General features: G+C 42.0%; 1 protein-coding gene across 8 annotated transcripts in view; it reads right to left on the minus strand.

Annotated features, from left to right (window-relative positions):
• Nucleotides 1-17,725, minus strand: part of ERBB4 (erb-b2 receptor tyrosine kinase 4) — a 1,162,978-nt gene that overhangs the window by 13,280 nt on the left and 1,131,973 nt on the right. For 3 of the 8 annotated variants that reach the window (XM_090044916.1, XM_090044915.1, XM_090044917.1), the window contains exons 26-27: nt 2,307-2,354; nt 1,025-1,322 (exon numbers count right to left, since the gene is read on the minus strand). In XM_090044916.1, coding sequence (XP_089901042.1) covers nt 1,025-1,322; nt 2,307-2,354 — 346 coding nt within the window. Of the gene's footprint in view, nt 1-1,024; nt 1,323-2,306; nt 2,355-10,465; nt 10,556-17,725 lie in introns of all 8 variants that reach the window. The other 5 variants (XM_090044919.1, XM_090044918.1, XM_090044920.1 and 2 more) reach the window with 3 other exon arrangements.

The raw sequence follows: 17,725 nt of genomic DNA on the forward strand, positions 1-17,725 counted from the left end.
CCCAGAGAGTCTCGTGTATCAGCATCCCCACACTTCAAAATGGCGGCGGGGGTGCTTTATCTAAAGCTCACTGAACAAGTTTTAGTTAAAGCACCCCCGCTGCCATTTGAAGCATGGGGACACTGATACACAAGATGTGGAGATTGGCTGAAGTGCAGTAATTTCCATGCTCCAGTAGACTCTGTTAATTGAGCCTGCTTTGACATGCTGTAATTACAGCACATCAGAGCAGCCTCCCAGCTCATGTATGGGCACTCATAGGCTCCATATATCTTTTTCCCTTCCTTTGGGCACCTGTGTAGGGCTACTCACAATCTATGTATAATACACAAGGTAGGGCAAAGTGGCTCCTTAGAGACTAATGTGGGTAACCACCTCTACATGCTGAAGTGGAATTCAAAAGCTGCTTAAAAGAATCAGCATTATAACACACCGTTCTAAAGGGCTGAAAGCTGCAGACACCTGATCTTAAATTAAAATGTTTGTGTAATTGTTTCTTTTAAGTGTGATAAGGGAAACAGGGTGAAGTGTGGCCCCCTGATACAGCTAGATTTGGCATAGATCTGGGCACATGTTTCTCTGCAATGAAATGTTCTTATCTATGCAACATCTATTGTGCTTTTGGAACTGAGCTTCTCCTGGGCATAAAATGCCAAGTTTGTGAAATGGTTGAAAGACATACTGAAGATGACATCACAAGACATGCTGCAAATTACAGTGAGTTGAAACAGGGTATTTTTCATGAAAAATCCGGAAGTGGTTTTTGTTTCCATTAAAATTTTCTAATGCATTTTGCTTTTCTTTTTTTTTTTTTAATTAAACTGAAACAGGGAGAACCTGAAACCCAACATTTTAGTATTTGCTTTTCATGGGGGGAAAAAACAAACAAACCAGCCACATCACTTTTTTTGCATTAAAACTGATGGTTTAGTCAAAAAGTCATTTTTGGTCAAGAAATATTTCAGCAAATGTATTAAGATAAGGTCCTTCTAGAGTATTTTACTCCTAAATGCTAAATCTTTACCTGTTTTGGGCTTGTCACGCATTGGAGTCATGTATCCATCTTCATCTAACTCACTCCGTGGGCTCCGCTCAGGTACAAATACCGTTGGGTCAGCACTATACCTCTGAGTGCTGCTGTCCTCTTGTGCAAGGGTAGCCACCTGCTTCCGCAGTGTGCCATTACAGCAAGTGTCATCAAAGATCTCTGCTGCAGCTCCTTGGATAACTGGGGCCTCTGGTACTATGCAGCCAGTGGGTCTGTATGGTAGAGGCACTCCTTGTTCAGCACTGAAGCCGCCATCTCTATATAAAAACTGGTTCTGTTAGAAATAAAAGGGATTGAGACAGAATAAAGTAACTGATTGATCAGAGAGACTCTTTTGCTTTCACATCAATTTTTAAACTCAGTGCTGCATTTTACTTAATGCTTGGACCCTTCTTTAGACTGAAGATCACAGCCATTGCTGTAGCTGCATCAGTGCACTCTGGCATAAACCGAAACAAAGATGTTACTTGTATAGGTGGTGCTTACCTCAGTTTCAGTCAGGATGAAATTACATCAGTGCAGTTAATGGTGTTACCCATTAACAGTGCTGCAGCTATACAAATGGCTGGCTACAGATCCTGAAAGTCAGGCAAGTCACCAGTCTAGACAGACCTAAGAGTCATATACGCAGTAAATGGAACCAACTTATACAGTTTTCTATCTCTGCTGGGCTGGCAAGAATAAATTCTTCCTCTTCTTCGAAAAACAAACTTTAAATATGACCTGATGGAAAACTTCCACAAGAAAGGACAGAGAACACTGCCACCCCTAAACTCTTATTTATTCCAATTGGACAAAGTTTTGATGTGAATTTGTAGCAATAGTCAAAACCACGCAGTCACGTAAACTCTATGCTATTACGATGAGAGCTAAAATTTAGCTTGCAGTTCCATTGCAACTCATTGCTTTGCCTCAGCCTATCATTTTGCTTGTCAGTAAGAGTGTTTGTGTAAACCTCATTATCGTGACCTACAAGAAGAAAGGAAAAGTGGGCAGAAATGTCCAAGCTCTTTACCTACATCTTTTTTGTGAAATACTATCAGATATTCTGTATATACAGTACCATGGAACTCTAGATGTTTTGATGAATCAAAAGTAGGGTTCAACAGACATGTATATTTGGTTAGGTTTTATATATTTTGAATCACTGTTGGCTTTGGATAAATTGGGCAATTTATGAAGAAAACAAGGAAAGAAACAGTCGGTTTAGAGAGACAAAAAAAACCTAAAGGATGAAGGTTGATTGTGAAATACTTACTCCTGACATAGGGGTGTACGCAGGAGGAGGGCTGTGTCCAATTTCACTCTAATAGGAAAGAAAAATGGAATGATGGATATAATAAGAGGTCACATGAAAGAAAATAAGTCACATGAGCTGTATGAACCAATGGGGAAAAACATGCACAACAGTGAGAGGCCAGATCTGGCCATTCCTGCCCAGGTAGGTAACACTCCCCTTGAAGTCAACAGGCTTTTGGATTCAGTGGGAGTATTGCCTGAAGCAGGACCACAGGATTTGTCACTAGCTAATTAAGAACAAGTGCTACATTGGCTGATAGATGCCTGTTTTGCAAATGTCTTTAGTTTAAGTTTTGAAAAGACAGATTCTCCAGAGACACTGATGTACATGTGGAAGGTAGGCTTATCTCATAAAGAATGTAGAGCAGGGAAAGATGCTGCTATTTTCAGTCAGCCCAAAGTATACTAAAATGTTTCCTTTTCCACCCATCAAATAGCAGGAACAAGATAAAGACAGGGGAATCTAAAACCCAGGATGAAGGATCTTGCACCAAGCCTTCACATACTACAGCTGCTTAAAACTGAAAGGGGGAGGAGTGGGAATATGAAAACAATGGCGGGGGGAGCCATTTTCATTTTAATTTGAAGTTTTCTGTAAATATTTTGATTTGAAAAATGAGTATGCTACAGGGAACTTTTCATTTTGTTTTGGTAAGAAAAATAAAACCCTATTTCTGCTTACTTTTAAAAAACTTTGCCCATTTTTTCCGCTGGAGAAAAGAGAGGCAGGGAAAGACATGGAAATGTGAGACAAAGTAGGAAAAAATCCCTTCTAGCAGAAGAATTCAGCCAGCCTTAACACACACCAGTATCAAAGAAATTGCATTTTTTTCCCATATCCCACTCAATATCTGTCTCAGAAAAATACAAGCATGTTAAGAGAGGTGCCTCACCAAAAAGATAAAAAATATATACACAGTACAATGAGGTTGAGGGGCATTATTGCCAACCTCATATATATTACTACTTATAAACATTTTACCACAAGGTATTAAAGGCAGACGTGGCTGTACCGCTTATCTTTCAGATTGCCTAACATTTCCTTTTATGACACCCTGTTTTCAGTTGCTTATAAATTTGCCAAATTTTAACAGTTCAGACTGAAATTTTCCATGCTGGATGCCTGCTTCAGGCAGATTTTATTTTCAAAGACCCAGCTATAACAGTTCAGATGTTCCTGGAAATAAGACTGGGGGAAAGAAGATGCTGTACTTATGTTAAAAAAAAGTTGAGCAAATGATCACATGCAGAGTTGAAAGAGAGATGTAAAATTTGACAGAGGGAGTTCTCCTAGAAGCAGAAATATACCTATTGCCATCCCTGTGAAAATCCACCTACTTTGGCCACAATATAAGTTTCTGAAATATTTCAGTTTATGCCTCACACATGCTCCGTGGAGATGTTTTAGAATATGACAACTAAATTCTCTTAAGTTTCCATCTGCACTAAGCATGTTCCATCTCAGGAATGTAATTTCTGAGCATGACTTTTTCTATAAATGCTTTTTCTGGAAGCTCAAGTGGTAGAGGTGAATCTAGGATTGAAGGATTGCAAATCTAAACATTCCAAAGTACTAACATTGCCCATGCAACCTTAATTTGGTCCTCTTGTACCAATACGTTATGAACATCTTTAATATCAAGATCACATACTAATGTTTCAGAAACATCTGAATCTCCTCTCAGAAAAAGAGATGATCCAAAAAGGGATAGGTGTAGCTCTACGGGGCAACAGGTAGCACAGGATCATTAATAGTTTTATGAAAATACAGAGGCTGAAGCAAGACAAAGGAGAGAGTGAAGGATAAAATGCCTTGTCTGCAAAACTGAAATAAGCACTGATATGAAGGTGAGGTAATGATATGTGGGGCCCATGGAGCAAAAGAAGGAGTGAGGAGGTAGAGCTGACAGGTACCATATTTGCTCAAATATAAGATGGCCCCCCAATGATTAGATTCTATATATAGAAAACTTATAAATTTGTTATATTTTCCAGGTATAAAATCTAATTTTAGGAGATTTGCCTTGAATTTGTCCCCCTCCTACTGCTACAGCAGGGAAAATAAATCTGGGGGGGGGGTCAAGTAGTCCCCTTGCTCTCTGCCTCCCAACTTCTTCCTCCTTCAGCCCCTCCCCCCACTTTCAGACCCTGCTCTCCCTAAGCACATAAAAAAGAGAAGAGAATTTGAAAGCATGGACTTTGTATTATGGGTATCTATATTTTTAGCTCATCAGAATTGATGCATTTACCTTTTTGGAAACTGTTGCAAGTTTTAGCACAGGTAATTCATAAATACATTTTTAAGCAGAATTTTGGCACATAAAAGGCCCACGCTTTACCATATGGTTCATTGGGCTGGGTCCTAGAAGTGTCAAGCCTGTTTCAAACCATGGTGGCCCCATAACTCAGCACTGCTCAGTATGTGAGTATATACTCCAGATACCTCCCACAAAGGACTCACCTGCTAATTAGCCCCCCTGCCACTCATGGCCGGAATGGGTGTTCTTGCCATGAGTCCTGGGATGCTCCAAAACTTTATATGTGGGTGATGTGCAAGGCAGCCTTGGCTGGCTCCACCTCATGGAGGTCAGAGCCACACTAATCGTAAGCGACAGGCTGAGAGACGAGGAAACAGAGAGATTCTGGAAGAACTGTTTGGAGCTCCTTTTGGTGATGTTTTGCCAGACATTTAAGATGGGTAAAAACAGGAACCATTGGAAATGGAAAAAGCACAGCTCTGCTGCAGGGGTGAAGAGGAAGTCAAAATGTATTGAATATAGTGGCTCACCATGACTTGGAAAAAGAGTCAACACTGAGGAGGACTGAGTGCAATAGGCATGATCAGGTATCTTATTTGGATAGGCTGTACTAACCTATTTTTTTGGTAGGTTTCCATCAATATCTTAGTTTTTTGGCTTAGATCAATTATAGGGGGCATCTGAATCCCCATACCTCTGAGCTTGGGCCTGCATGTAGGATGTCAGCCAATGGATTTGGGAGTATCTGAAGTCCCAGGGTACATCTGGGATGCTCACTGGTTGTAGTGCCATACATGGTGTTTAGAACAATTGAGTTCTGCCTGCTTAACTGAAATGTATTTTTTGAATGATGGAGTGCTGCTCAGTTAGTATGATTTGGAACTGATTTGGCTAATTTGACCAGGAACATGAAATACATTATTAAAAAAAATAACCCGGTCTTTTGGTTGAGATCAAATGTAGCAATTTTGAAACTAAAGGGAGAGTGTCAGAGCTTGCTCTGGTTCTTGTGATACCAACTTGGTATTGCAGTACCTCAGGCCTGGTGCCATTTCCCAGTGGAGGGAACACCCACTGGAAACCTTTTTTTTAAGGGCCCAGAAAAAGTTCCCATCAGCATGTCTGCCAAATTTGAGACATATGTTTTAGAGACATGCTCAGTGCTGGTTGCATTTAATCAACGTTATAGTTCATTTCTATTACTGCACACATGGTGCTTTTGGCAGCAGTTTAATGATAGACAATGTATTTAATGAAGTTTCCTTGTATGCGAATGTAAGACGAGCTATCCCAAGCTGATGGGGGGGGAGGGTTGGCACATCATCTTATATTTGAGTAGATACAGTATATCTGTCTTGAATCTGCTTCAGGAAATAAGACTAAAACTGAGAAGACTGGGGTAGGAAACTCTTTTCTGGGAGTCAGAAAATACACCAAGGACAACATACCTGTTGGTGGCATTTGCTATAGTTTTCTTAGCCTTCCTAGGTATTTTCAATGTACATATGTTTAATGTATATATAGCCAAAGAATTAAACTGCACTTAAAAGGTGCAGCTGCTGCCTGCTCAAGCAGCTGTAGCTCAGCCCTCAATAACAAGTTCTAAATGAGCTTAATTGACCAATTAATCTCACATGAAACTATTCAGTGGCAACTAAGGGCAAAATTTGGCCCCATGAGGTGGTTGATGCCTCTGAGACTTGAAGTAGTCTCAAAGACAAGAATAAAATGGTAGGAGAACACAACATCCCCAAACATTATGATCACTGTAGGGATAAAAAAAGAAGGCTGAAGGTGGCAGGAAGAAGGTAATACTGGGCACACCTACACGTTCATTAATGTGCTGTAGTTACAGCACAGTAAGTTTATTCCCTGTAGCAGTAGCACCAACGCACACCTTTTAAGTGATGCTAAAGTACAGTAGATCTACTGTGCAATACTATATTAGCATGACTTCTGTCATGATGCATTAATGAGCAGTAGAATTAGTTTACTGTGCATTTAGCGCCTCATGTAGATGTACCCACTGAATCTGAAAATGCTTAAATGTAGCTTAAAAGTAGCTTTGGAAACAGAGTGGTAGTTTCTGAGCCAGGTGTGGTGCTGTCAGATGTAGAAACAAGAATGACACAAACTACAAAGACAGTCAAAGCAGCATGGCCAAGAACATAGTGTAATCAGCAAGTGAACCCTTCAGTCTTCTCCCAGGGTGATTAAAACTTTTCTCTTTGACAGTCTTACTTGCAGAAGTAGTGGGGAGCATAACCTCCATTGCCACGTCAGCTACTACACTTTAAAAATCTTCTACAGGGCTAAGTCAACTCTTCCATAATGTTTAACAGTGTCCATTAGGAAGGCCAATTTGGAGAACAGTTTCAGGACTCTGGTATGTTTCGTTATGGATACTGAAACCACTGTCCAAGCAGGGAGTGAATATATTGTGGCCATGGGGGTAGTAAGAGATACATTTATCTGTATCAATTCATGATGAATGGCAGCCAAGAGAGATTCTTTGAGAGACAAGAAAGCTACAAGTTTTAGAGTTGCCTTACTACATCCATCCCCACCAAGAGAAAATTATTTCTGAGGAATAATAATAGTAACAACAACAGCAGCTAACAACACCACCAATAATAATAAAACCCTAACAGATGTTTTATAAGAGTTTACCTTTAAGTGGAATAACTCCAAAACCTGCAATAGGTCACTGGCTGATGTCTGTGAATCAGGTAATCTTCTTAAAACTCACTTCAGCAGATGATTTGTGGGAACATAGAATGTCCTCTTACACAGGGAAGATGTTAGAACCAGAAGTGAAGATTGGCCCCAGAGATCTAAACACTAGTTGCTTGGAAGCTGGTAAGGACAGACTACAACCTAGAGGGAGATGGATGAAGGAAAGGGAACACTCCTTTCCAAATTGCCAGATACTGCTCAGAACTCCTATAACTAGCTACTGCTGCCCCAGCTAACATCTAGGAGCACACAGAAAGAAGGGGGACACATCTCCATGGCCTCTCTTTTGACCTTGGGAATACCTCTGATAAAAGAAGCTCTGTCACTCACTGAGTCACTCCTAATTGGGTGGGACTAGAGATGGACAATAAGGCATGGCAGGCAGCTCAGAAGCAGTCCCAATGACCAAAAAAAGTGATCTGAGGTCTATGACCCAGGGCTACATTCAGTCTCTTCATCTCAGGAGAATCTTGGGGCATGCAATCTTAGCTGTTACAACACCCAGGGCTGCCTCCTGAGCCTAACTGCCTATTCCAGGTGCTCCTATGTGACAGAAAGTGGGTGGAGCTTATTTTGTTACCAGAGGTCTCAGGTTAGGGATGGAGGCTATACTGATATGCCCAGGATGTACCTGAAAGGTCCTTCGCCCTTCCCACATGCCTACTTGAGAAGCAAGAACAATTCCAGGCTATAAAAAGATAGGACACAAGAAAGTACTGAAGGGAAAAGCTGTGGCAATTGGTTAGAACAGACACTTCAGGCAAATGGATTAGATCCAGAGTGCAATCCAGAATGGGAGTTCAGCGATCTAAGTGAGATACCCTACAGGTGTTGCAGCATGTCTCTGGAGCTTGCGGTATCTTTTTCACTGGAGATTTTCAAAAAGAGGCTGGATAGGCGCATATCTGGGAGGATTAAGGAATAGCAAATCGTATACCTGTGCAGAGAGTTGGACCCTTGAGGGCCCTTCCAACTCTAATTCTCTCTTAGAGAGCAGGGATCCTAAACCTAGATTGAGAGTCTTCTAGCAGTCTCAAAGTCCCCTTCTTGTTTTCATCTGTCCTGTGATCATCTTATCTTCCTTACACTGCCTGAAGCATGAGAAAGAAGGCCTCTAGCCTGTGCTTCAGCAAAAAAGAACTGTATCATCAAGGGCCTTGCTGTCCTCTAGGAGTAAGAAAGCTTTCTGCTTCCTCAGTCTTTTGTAAGTGAAATTACTATAGTACCCAGATTGAATGGAATCATATCTGTAAAACAAAGAGAAAGTACAAGCAACCATACACCTTTTTATTTTCATTTGCTCTAGGATGACCAGAGATTACCCACCACAGATTTGCTTTGCTTCATTAACTGTGAATTGTGCAGCCCCTCCCTATGGATAAAAATAAAAGCTCTATACTATAGTCATATTTTTTGGCTACTGTTCTTTTCAATTGAATATTTTTTGCATGACCATAATGAAAGAACTAGCCCTCTTCGAATAATCCTATTCCAAAACATCAGGAAAGAGGGACTAACATTAATGCACTTACTGCTGTTTATGCATATAAGATCTCTGGTCCATGACCTGCCAGTTCCATATCAGAATATCTTACCAACATCACAGTAATGATGTTTTCTTCGTGCAATTCCTTTATTTCATCAGTAAAGACTAACCATGGGATTCTCACCACAGAATGCTAAACATGGTTCTTTCTGCATGTATTGTTGTCTAAGCAGTTTTTTGGGGGGGGTTTTAATTCATTTTATTTTCTTGCCAGGATTAAGATTCCACAGTCATTGTTCCAAAAAAGGAGGCAAGGAAAACAGCTGCAGTGCCAATTAGTGGGGCTGAAAATGTGATATAATTGTTGTTTAAATGTCCTTAAATTGCCTGCTAATTACAATGTGCCGTCATAATTTTGTAGACTTCCAAAATAACTTCTTGTATTTAAGAACCAAGCCAGCCATTTTTTTATTATGTATTTCTGCTTGGCCAGCAAATGATAGGTCTTTGAGGATAGGAAATATTTTTGTATTTAAAAGGTGAAATTTAAATAGCTTAAATTATAAATCTGCATCAAAATACTTTGTCAGTCAGCAATACAATTTAGAAGTGTTTGTTCCTGCATCTTGAATACTGAGTCTTGACAGAGAAGTTTTAGCATAAGTAGGGCCTGAATGATAGGAAAAGAAGGAAACACTATAGTTTACTTTGCTGCCTTAGAATTTAGTTTTGAAACAGTGATGAGTGATTCTGGATTTCACAGTGTCTGAGTGGTCAATCTATGATGAATTTCAGAGAGACAGGTGCTCAGCACTCCCTGAACATCAATAATCGAGCACCTTTGAAAATGTAGGATGGATTTCTATTTTTGTGCATGTGTGCTATACACACATCCACCTACATTTAACCTCTAAGCACACTCTATAGGGAAGCCAGCCTTTTCAACATCTTGTCAGCATCCCTAACAAGAGAGGTGTGAGACTCAAGTCTTTTGCCTATGTGAACATACATTAAACAAAAAACAAAGTGCAATGAGCACAAAATATGAACAAGCAAAATGTCCCCTCAGCTTTTCCAAGGGGCCTCTGGTATCGAATGCCAGTGACATAACAGTTATTATAACCTCTAACATATGTGGAAATGAGCCTTAATAAAACAAAGGTAAATAACACCTTTGTGAATATTGTTTTATGTTATTGCTTTCTATCTGCTAATTTTATTTTCCAATTCCTTGCCTCTGAAGTCTCGCTAGGTAAATAGCTCCTCTCTTTATAGCACTGACATAGTATATGGGTGAATCCATGCTAAACTGTAGTGAAATCAAAGCTAAACTAGCAATTCCACATCAGGGCTTGACGTTCTATTTACACAGTCGTATGGTTACACGTCTTCCTTGTCTCTTTTCATTTTGCTCTATCAGCATGCCTGGGAGATGGGCTCTTGCTGATATTATTATTCTGAGCTGTGTTTCTGAAACTGCATTTTCATTAGTCCCTTCTACACAGAAACTGATCTCCTGCAGCCCCATTCAGACCATGAATATAATACAGTGCCTTCCTCACAGCAGGAAATGCTGAAGATCAGTGAATGTGACACTAGCCCCTGGGACTCTTGGTATGCTCACCACCATGTACACACCTGCTTCATCCCTTGGCAGGGTCCAGCATTCCCACGCCCTGCTTTTTTGCATAGCAGCTCCAGTGCTCCAGGAATGCTGCTGGAAGGCTGCTGTTCATTGTTGTAATGCAAGAAATACAGAAACATTAGATAAGGAAGGGGGTTGCATAATTGATATAACATCTCATTATAAGCCATCCCCAAATAGCTGCTAAATTCACATGATCAAGGCTTTTTTCTTACTAAATACATGGTTGGCAATGCCAACTTGAAGCTCAGCAGCACCTAATTGCAAGTAGTTTCACATCAAAATTAACTATGGAGCAAAGTGCTGGCCTGCAGGAGCCCAGGTAGTCGAGTTTTCAACTGCTTCACTGCTGAATCAATAACCAAATGAAAAATATCAACCATTTGTCTTTTCTCCTCAAGTCTATTTGAAAAAAGCTTGCAAGTTTTTTCCATCTAAACACACCTCCCCCCTCCCTGCCCAAGTGTTTTGTTAAAATCAGAAATGAAATGTTGCTTATTTTTATTATACCTTAAAAATTATTATCTATCTTATGCCTTAAAACATTTTGAAACAAAAAAAACCCAAAGTGTTTTCTCTCAGCTTTCCCGCTTCCTTTCTCTAACTTTTTCAACTGAAAATATCACCTGACTTTGATCCCACATAGTTTCAAAAACAACATTTTTTCACCCAGATTTAGATAAGATTGGAAGACAAAGCCCTATTCAAGTCTCTGGCAGTGCATCCTCAGAAAAGAATAACATAGCTGTAAGTGAGGCAGGGCTCTTAGCTTAAGGCTCTTATGAGGTAGGGATGATTCTGTAGCAGAATGACTTCCAGGTGGAGTAAGTCAAATATTTTGTGCTGATTAAATGTTTGTGGACCAAAAAATGTTTTTTTTAAAAAAAATGTGGAATAAACTCCCTCCAGAGGTGATGCAATCATCTACCCTGACATCTTCAAGAAGACACTGGATGGTCACCTCATTGAAGTCACCTGACCCCAGATGTCTTTCCTGCCTAGTGCAGAGGGACTGGACCTGATGATCTTGCAAGGTCCCTTCCAGCACTTACATCTATGAATCTATGAAAATATGCATGGTAATACTCTCTCTCAACACAACAGTAGAAAAAGAAAAAATGTACTTTACAACTTTCATCATTTGTTCCATTTATGTTAAAATAACAAAGTTTCCATTAATTTCTCCATAGAAAAAACAATAGATTTTCATCAGAAAAATAATAAGCTTTCTTTTGATAAGGTCTGGGTAGGGTCATGGGTGAATCCAGAAGAAGAGTGAGTCTGGTGTCATCACACCTCCTTCAGCTGTGTAGCCCATGTACAATGAGCTCTCTGAGCTCCTGGCTGGTCAGAGCAGGCTGCTGCTAGACCTCCGCCTGCACAGGGAGCTCTCTGACCTCATCACCTGGCTGATGTGGGCTCTTGGCACAGCCATTGCTTTCATGTGGCTCGAGAGCTCAGGGGGTGAGCATTGCCACTGTTTTGGCCCATCATCCCTGGCCCCATGCTGAATTTGGGAGCGGGGGGAAATGTCAAATAGCAGTAGTGCTCATGCCTGGGCTGCAGAGAGTGTGACAGTGGCTGTGGCAAGAACCCCCGCTAACCAGAAGATGAGCTCAGAGAGCTCTCTGCACCAGTAAAGCTCCAGCAGGAGCCCTACACTGACCAGCTGGAAGCTCAGACAGCTCATTGCACATGTGAAGCATAGCAGAAAGGCACATGCAAATGCTCCACTGCACCCCCCACCACCTGCATCCACCCCAGTGGAGGGTTAGTCAGGAAGAACACCAACCAAGTTTAGCTGTAAGCAAGATCTAGGGGTTCATCCTTGTAAAACTGGGGCAAGGAGCTCAAAGTTTGTCTCTAGTATTTATGCCTTATACAGGTGAGCACACATAGACATATACCCATCTCCTCACCATGGCCATGCTGACCTGATTATCCTTTCCTATGTATTTGGAATGGTTATGTATGCCTGAACAAAGCAAGTGTGAAGTAGGAGTAAAATAATCCCATGTCCAGATGGCAATGTTGCCTTCTAACTCTGGCTACACAAGTTGTAAGGCCATGCATTGCTCATAATATCTTCCACATGGCCACTGCTTGGACCCTGCCTACATTCCCTTGTGGACTTTCATGGCAGGGCTGCTTGTACTTAAGAATAACTAAGCCACAGAAACTGTTTACCTGATAGGAACTGAGTCAGTATGTAGCCTTAAGTTACCAAACTGCAGCCTCCTAACTTACCAGGCTGTGCAGCTGTTGCTGTAAGCACAAAGACTTCAAAAGTCCACCTGGAATAAGGACAGCTGGTTTATGTGAGTGCATCGGAATAATGTGCTCTGGATACTCTAGTGGTGCTGCAGGCAGAACAAACAACTCATTGCTGTCCCATCAGCCCAAAGCAAACACCAGTTACATTTCAAAGGAACAGCCTGGTATTTACAACTGATCCAACCTGAAATGAAATTCAAATTGGAAACAGCACCCCAGGAGAACATCTCTCTCTTCCCAAGGGTTTCGCTGATTTCTTGTGACCACAGCTTACTCTGCCCTACTTTATGGAACCTACATGTCTGCCTGAACCTAAATCAAAAGGAGTCTGTACCACATATATATATATATATATATATAGGGAATGAGAAAGAGAGAGAGAGAGAAATGAATGAATCAATATACAGTGAAAACTAGAAGACTTTTGTTGATTCAGCCGCAAGCTTTGAAATACTTTGATTCCCTGCAGCCATCCCTGTAGGGTCAAATCAAGCCACCAGTCCTTCCAAGGTAGATAAACGTTGTTATACAAAGGTTAGTGTCTGGGTCAAAGAAGACCATGAAAAATAAGGGTCTGTCTGTTCTGAAGGGATATTAAAAGTTCCAGGGACCATTTTTTGAGTGGATGGATTTTCTTTTGTTGTTAGACAGTCTGTAACAGGCCAAAGGAGCTGGAAATGTACTCGATATAAGCTAGATGTGGATTTCCCCACTGTCAAGGAGATGTGGTCTGGCTGGTAGTAAGGTGTTTGAGGTCAAAGCACTTTGCACTCTGGCAGTTCTTGATACGTTCTCTGGCTCCTGAAATGCAGTGGCTCCTAAGGCTGCTTTAACGTACTTTGGGGCTAACAGCAGGCATCACTGATTGAGCATCAGAAAAAATGTAAGATCTGCACTATTGGCATGAAGATGATACGGCATATAGAATTCTCAAAGGACAGTCTTGACCCTCAAAAGCTCTCCTCTGTACAGAACAAACTCTCACCAGCTCTAATATTAATTGTCCTCCCTCCCTACCTTGGAAAAGTCAAGAACAGGTGAGGTATGAAGTGTGTACCAAATCTGATTTTATGGGTAGGGAGTGTATATGTGTGGGCATGTGCAAAATGCGTATGCGGGCAATGTATGTGCAAATAAATTATGGACTCTTCTAGCACATTAAGCAAGTTTGTAACACCCCAAAAGCAATGACTACACTTGTAAAATGAAAGAGAACATCAGGCCAAATGTTTTTCATCTATCCATCCATTCCTAATGTGGCCTTCACCATGGGACCCCAGGTCGCTACGGCAAAGCAGCATTCTATTCATTAATTTAGTGCTTGTGAAAAGCCCCTGAGTAATTGTTCCTGGGAAATGAAACCCTTTCTTTTTAAGCACAAAGCAGGTAAGGCACTAGTAATGCTTCCCTAATTTCCCTGCGCTCACATGTTTTTCTCCCAAATATGTCTCTGTCCTCATCATTTCACTTTGGCACTTTTCCTAGGACTGCCAACAGAGGTGCCCAGTTAGTGCCAAGAGCTATGACAAAAATCTGTGAGCTAGCAATTGGCTTGAGGCCAACAATTGATATCTAGTGCATTAAGCCATTTCTTTACAAACAGATAAATAAGAAAAGTGATGGACATATTACTCAGACAGTTCTGCAGAACTACTAGTGTGTGTATGAGCAAGTCTTGTCAGCTATTTCAGCACAGAAACCAAAATATGCTTCACCTGATTTCGTGCTCTGAGACATTTGCTTTTTCCTGGAGACAGCAATATAGACAATTAATAATATGAAAGGAATAATGCATATAAACAGAAATTCATTGGAATACAGATAGCTAAAGGGTCCACTAAGTATTTCTAGCAATTTATGGTGTCTAATAGGCTGTTTTGATTTGGCAGTAAAACTCCATAGGGACAGATGAATCTTTATACAAAAGATGCACAGCCTGGTTAAGTTTGAGTATTGAACACCAGTTTCTTTTCAGTGAACAGACACACACCTTTTTAAAATGTAAGAGCCTAAGAGATGCCATAGGGTCAGGCTACAGGTTGATCTAGCCCCATCTGCTGCACCCCACAGTGTCATGGAGCAGATTCTTAGAAAAAGAGTATTTATGGAGGGCCTATCCAGACTAATCTGTCCCATTCCCTCTTCCCTTAAAATTGTCAGCATTTAGAGGCCCAAGAAATCCACTTTTGGAACTAGTGCCAGTTGCTATAATGCTTAATACCCACTGATGGACCCAATCAATGGGTGTTGCACCTGTCTGATCCTGTTTTGAACTCGGTTCTATTGTCCACATGTATAATGTCTTGCAGCTACATTTTAGTGCTGAGGCAGCACAAAATGTAAGAAGTGATGTGGCATCTTTCCATGTTAATCAAAGGCCATAGACAGGTGTTTATTGCTGTGGGTAAAATTTCTGCAATTCTTACTGCTAGAAAAATAGCCTAGAAAAAAGAGCTGTGGCTGGGCTGCTCCTTGGGTCACCCCAACCCTTTGGGCACCCCAATAAGTAAGGGCCTGCCCTTCCCCCACTGCTGAGGAAGCAGCAGCTGCCAGAGACAGCCCAAGGAGCATGGGGAGAATTCCCCTCATCCTACCAATCAGCTAACTGACAGCAGATGGTGGGGAGGAAGAGGAGAGAAGGAAGGTATTCTCCTGTGGTTGGAAACCTTCCTATTCCCAGCACAGAAGAATAGCTCCTTCTCCTTGCACTCCTCCGGGATGACCAGGGAGAATATGGGGTGAGGCAGGGCAGGGGCAGTCTGTTGCAGTGACAAGGCTCAGAGAGCCTTGCCACCGGGGTGTGGCAGCCTGCTTTACCCCACAGTTTTTCATGTGCATTTGGGGATGATAGAAGCTACCTCATTCCCAGATAACTGCACTGATCAAAAAAAGGGCTCACCGCCCTCCTTAAAAGCAGACACTGTGGTCTGGGGAATGGGCAGGGAGCAACAGATGCCTTTTCTTTCCCACTCCTACTGGTCTCCAAGGTGTCCCTCCCCCTGTTATTTCAATGTCCCTGGTCTGGGGGAGATGTGGGGAGCATTCCTCAACAACTCTTCCCAATCCTGGGAGTAGCAGAACTGCTGCAGCTCCCCTTGCCTTCTCCAGATTGGGATCACCCCAGCCTCAGGAAAGTGCAGGGAACATTTCCCTGCTCCTCCAGTCATCCAGGCCTGCATGGGGAGTGGAGCTGTGGGGAAGCATGCAAGTGCTTGTGCCTGCAGGAGATACTCTTGCAGGCTAGCTCTTATTCACTGAATGAGGAAGATCTTTTTCTCAAATAAGTCATGTTTTCTGCAGCAGAAATTTAATGAAAACTTGTATGCTCTTAGTTCCTACCAGGAGAGGCGGGATTCTGGTAGAAACCAAACCCTTGTATGTGGCCAAAGTGTTGCTTCTATCTTTGATGATCAACCTCTATTTATCTAATAGATCTGATTGATCTAATTGTGATAAGCTGGAAGGAATAAAAAACACCCAAAGGGAAAAGTCTTTTCTGTTCTTCTCTGCTCTCTGTTTTGTATAGAGAAAATAATGGCTCAGTCTCCTCCATTTCAGTCAGTCAGTTGCTTCAGGGCAGAGACAGAAGTGACATTTTTCATGCAATTCAGCCCCTGAAAGCACTCTACAGCTGTGTCATAACACACGTGCACAGCTGCAGAGTGCTTTTAAAATGGCCAGGCACGTGAAAAAGTAATCCTTGTTAAATCAGGTAATAAATGATTGTGCTCTAAATTAGAGTGACTTAGGGAACTTGTAAACATTTCCCTACAAGGGTTACCTGTCATGCCCCTGGTCAGCCACAGAGATGAAGCAGTCTCCTCCCTAAACGGCCAGAGAGTGAGGGGGAGAGCCAGACGCTTGGCCAGCCTGTGCCATCAGGGGTGATCGAGCCAATGATTGGGGCTTGGGGGGCCCTGGTGGGGTCTCCACCCAGGGAAATGTTCTCCAGTGCCTGACGGCACTACTGGGGAGGGGGGCTGAAAACCCCACTAAGAGACCCTTCCCACACAGGGGAATGCCGCACTGACAGCTGGGTGGTGGCTTCTGGACCATGGCAGGATGATAATGCGGGTGACAGTCCTTCCTGCCTCCTGGCCTCTGCCAGTGCATGGGAGCACTGAGCCCCCATGCACAGGAGCTGCACATGTATTAGGTTTCAACACGCTGTAACTTTAAGTGCTTTGTGTCAGGTGCAAAAAGTTACAGTGTGAATGAGGTGCCCTTTATAACTTCTGTAAGCACCCTCAGTCAGTGGAGATAAACTTATATTAGAAGAAGTGGGACCAAGTGAAAAAAATCACTGGACTGGGCTTTAGGGGTATGTGAAGTAGACCCTAATCGATTTGGATTTGGCCTGAATCAGGGACAGTGATTTGATTTGTTGATTCAGATCACTGTTCCTGATTCAATTCAGCCAAATCCAAATCTAAAGATTTGATGCTGGTTCTGAGAATCAGTGATTTGGACATAGACATAGCTTTAAAAATTTTTTCTACATACCTCCAGGTACCAGCCTGGCTTGTGATCGCTGCACTGCTGGGGTGCATGGAGCATCCCACAGGAGTGGGGGGCAGCCCTCCACGTGCATTGGTGGTGAACTGAAAGAGTGTGCTGGGATGCTGGGGGTGTCTGGTGTATCTTAAACCAGAAAGGGGTCTGGGACAGACATTGCATAAACTGGTTTGAGTCAAATCATGATACTATACTCAACCAGGTTTATCTCAAACCCATTTCAGCCATTTTCAAACTGGTTTATGTGCACTGAACATCTGTTCTGTTACAGGTTTAAACCAGTTTCTGATCATTTAAACCAGTTTACGTGTAATGTCTGTCCCTAGCCTCAGTCTCTCTGTATCTTAGTTCCCTCTCCCATCATTTGCTTTTTTTCTCTAATTCTAATGAAGGCTCCTCAGGTCAAGGGCTGTTTCATACTATTCCAGAGTCCTGGCCTGAATTTGCTCCTCTAGGAGCTACTG

The sequence above is a fragment of the Crocodylus siamensis genome, chromosome 4 (assembly GCF_052110815.1).
Source record: "Crocodylus siamensis isolate JL-2025a chromosome 4, ASM5211081v1, whole genome shotgun sequence".
Lineage (NCBI taxonomy): Eukaryota > Metazoa > Chordata > Crocodylia > Crocodylidae > Crocodylus > Crocodylus siamensis.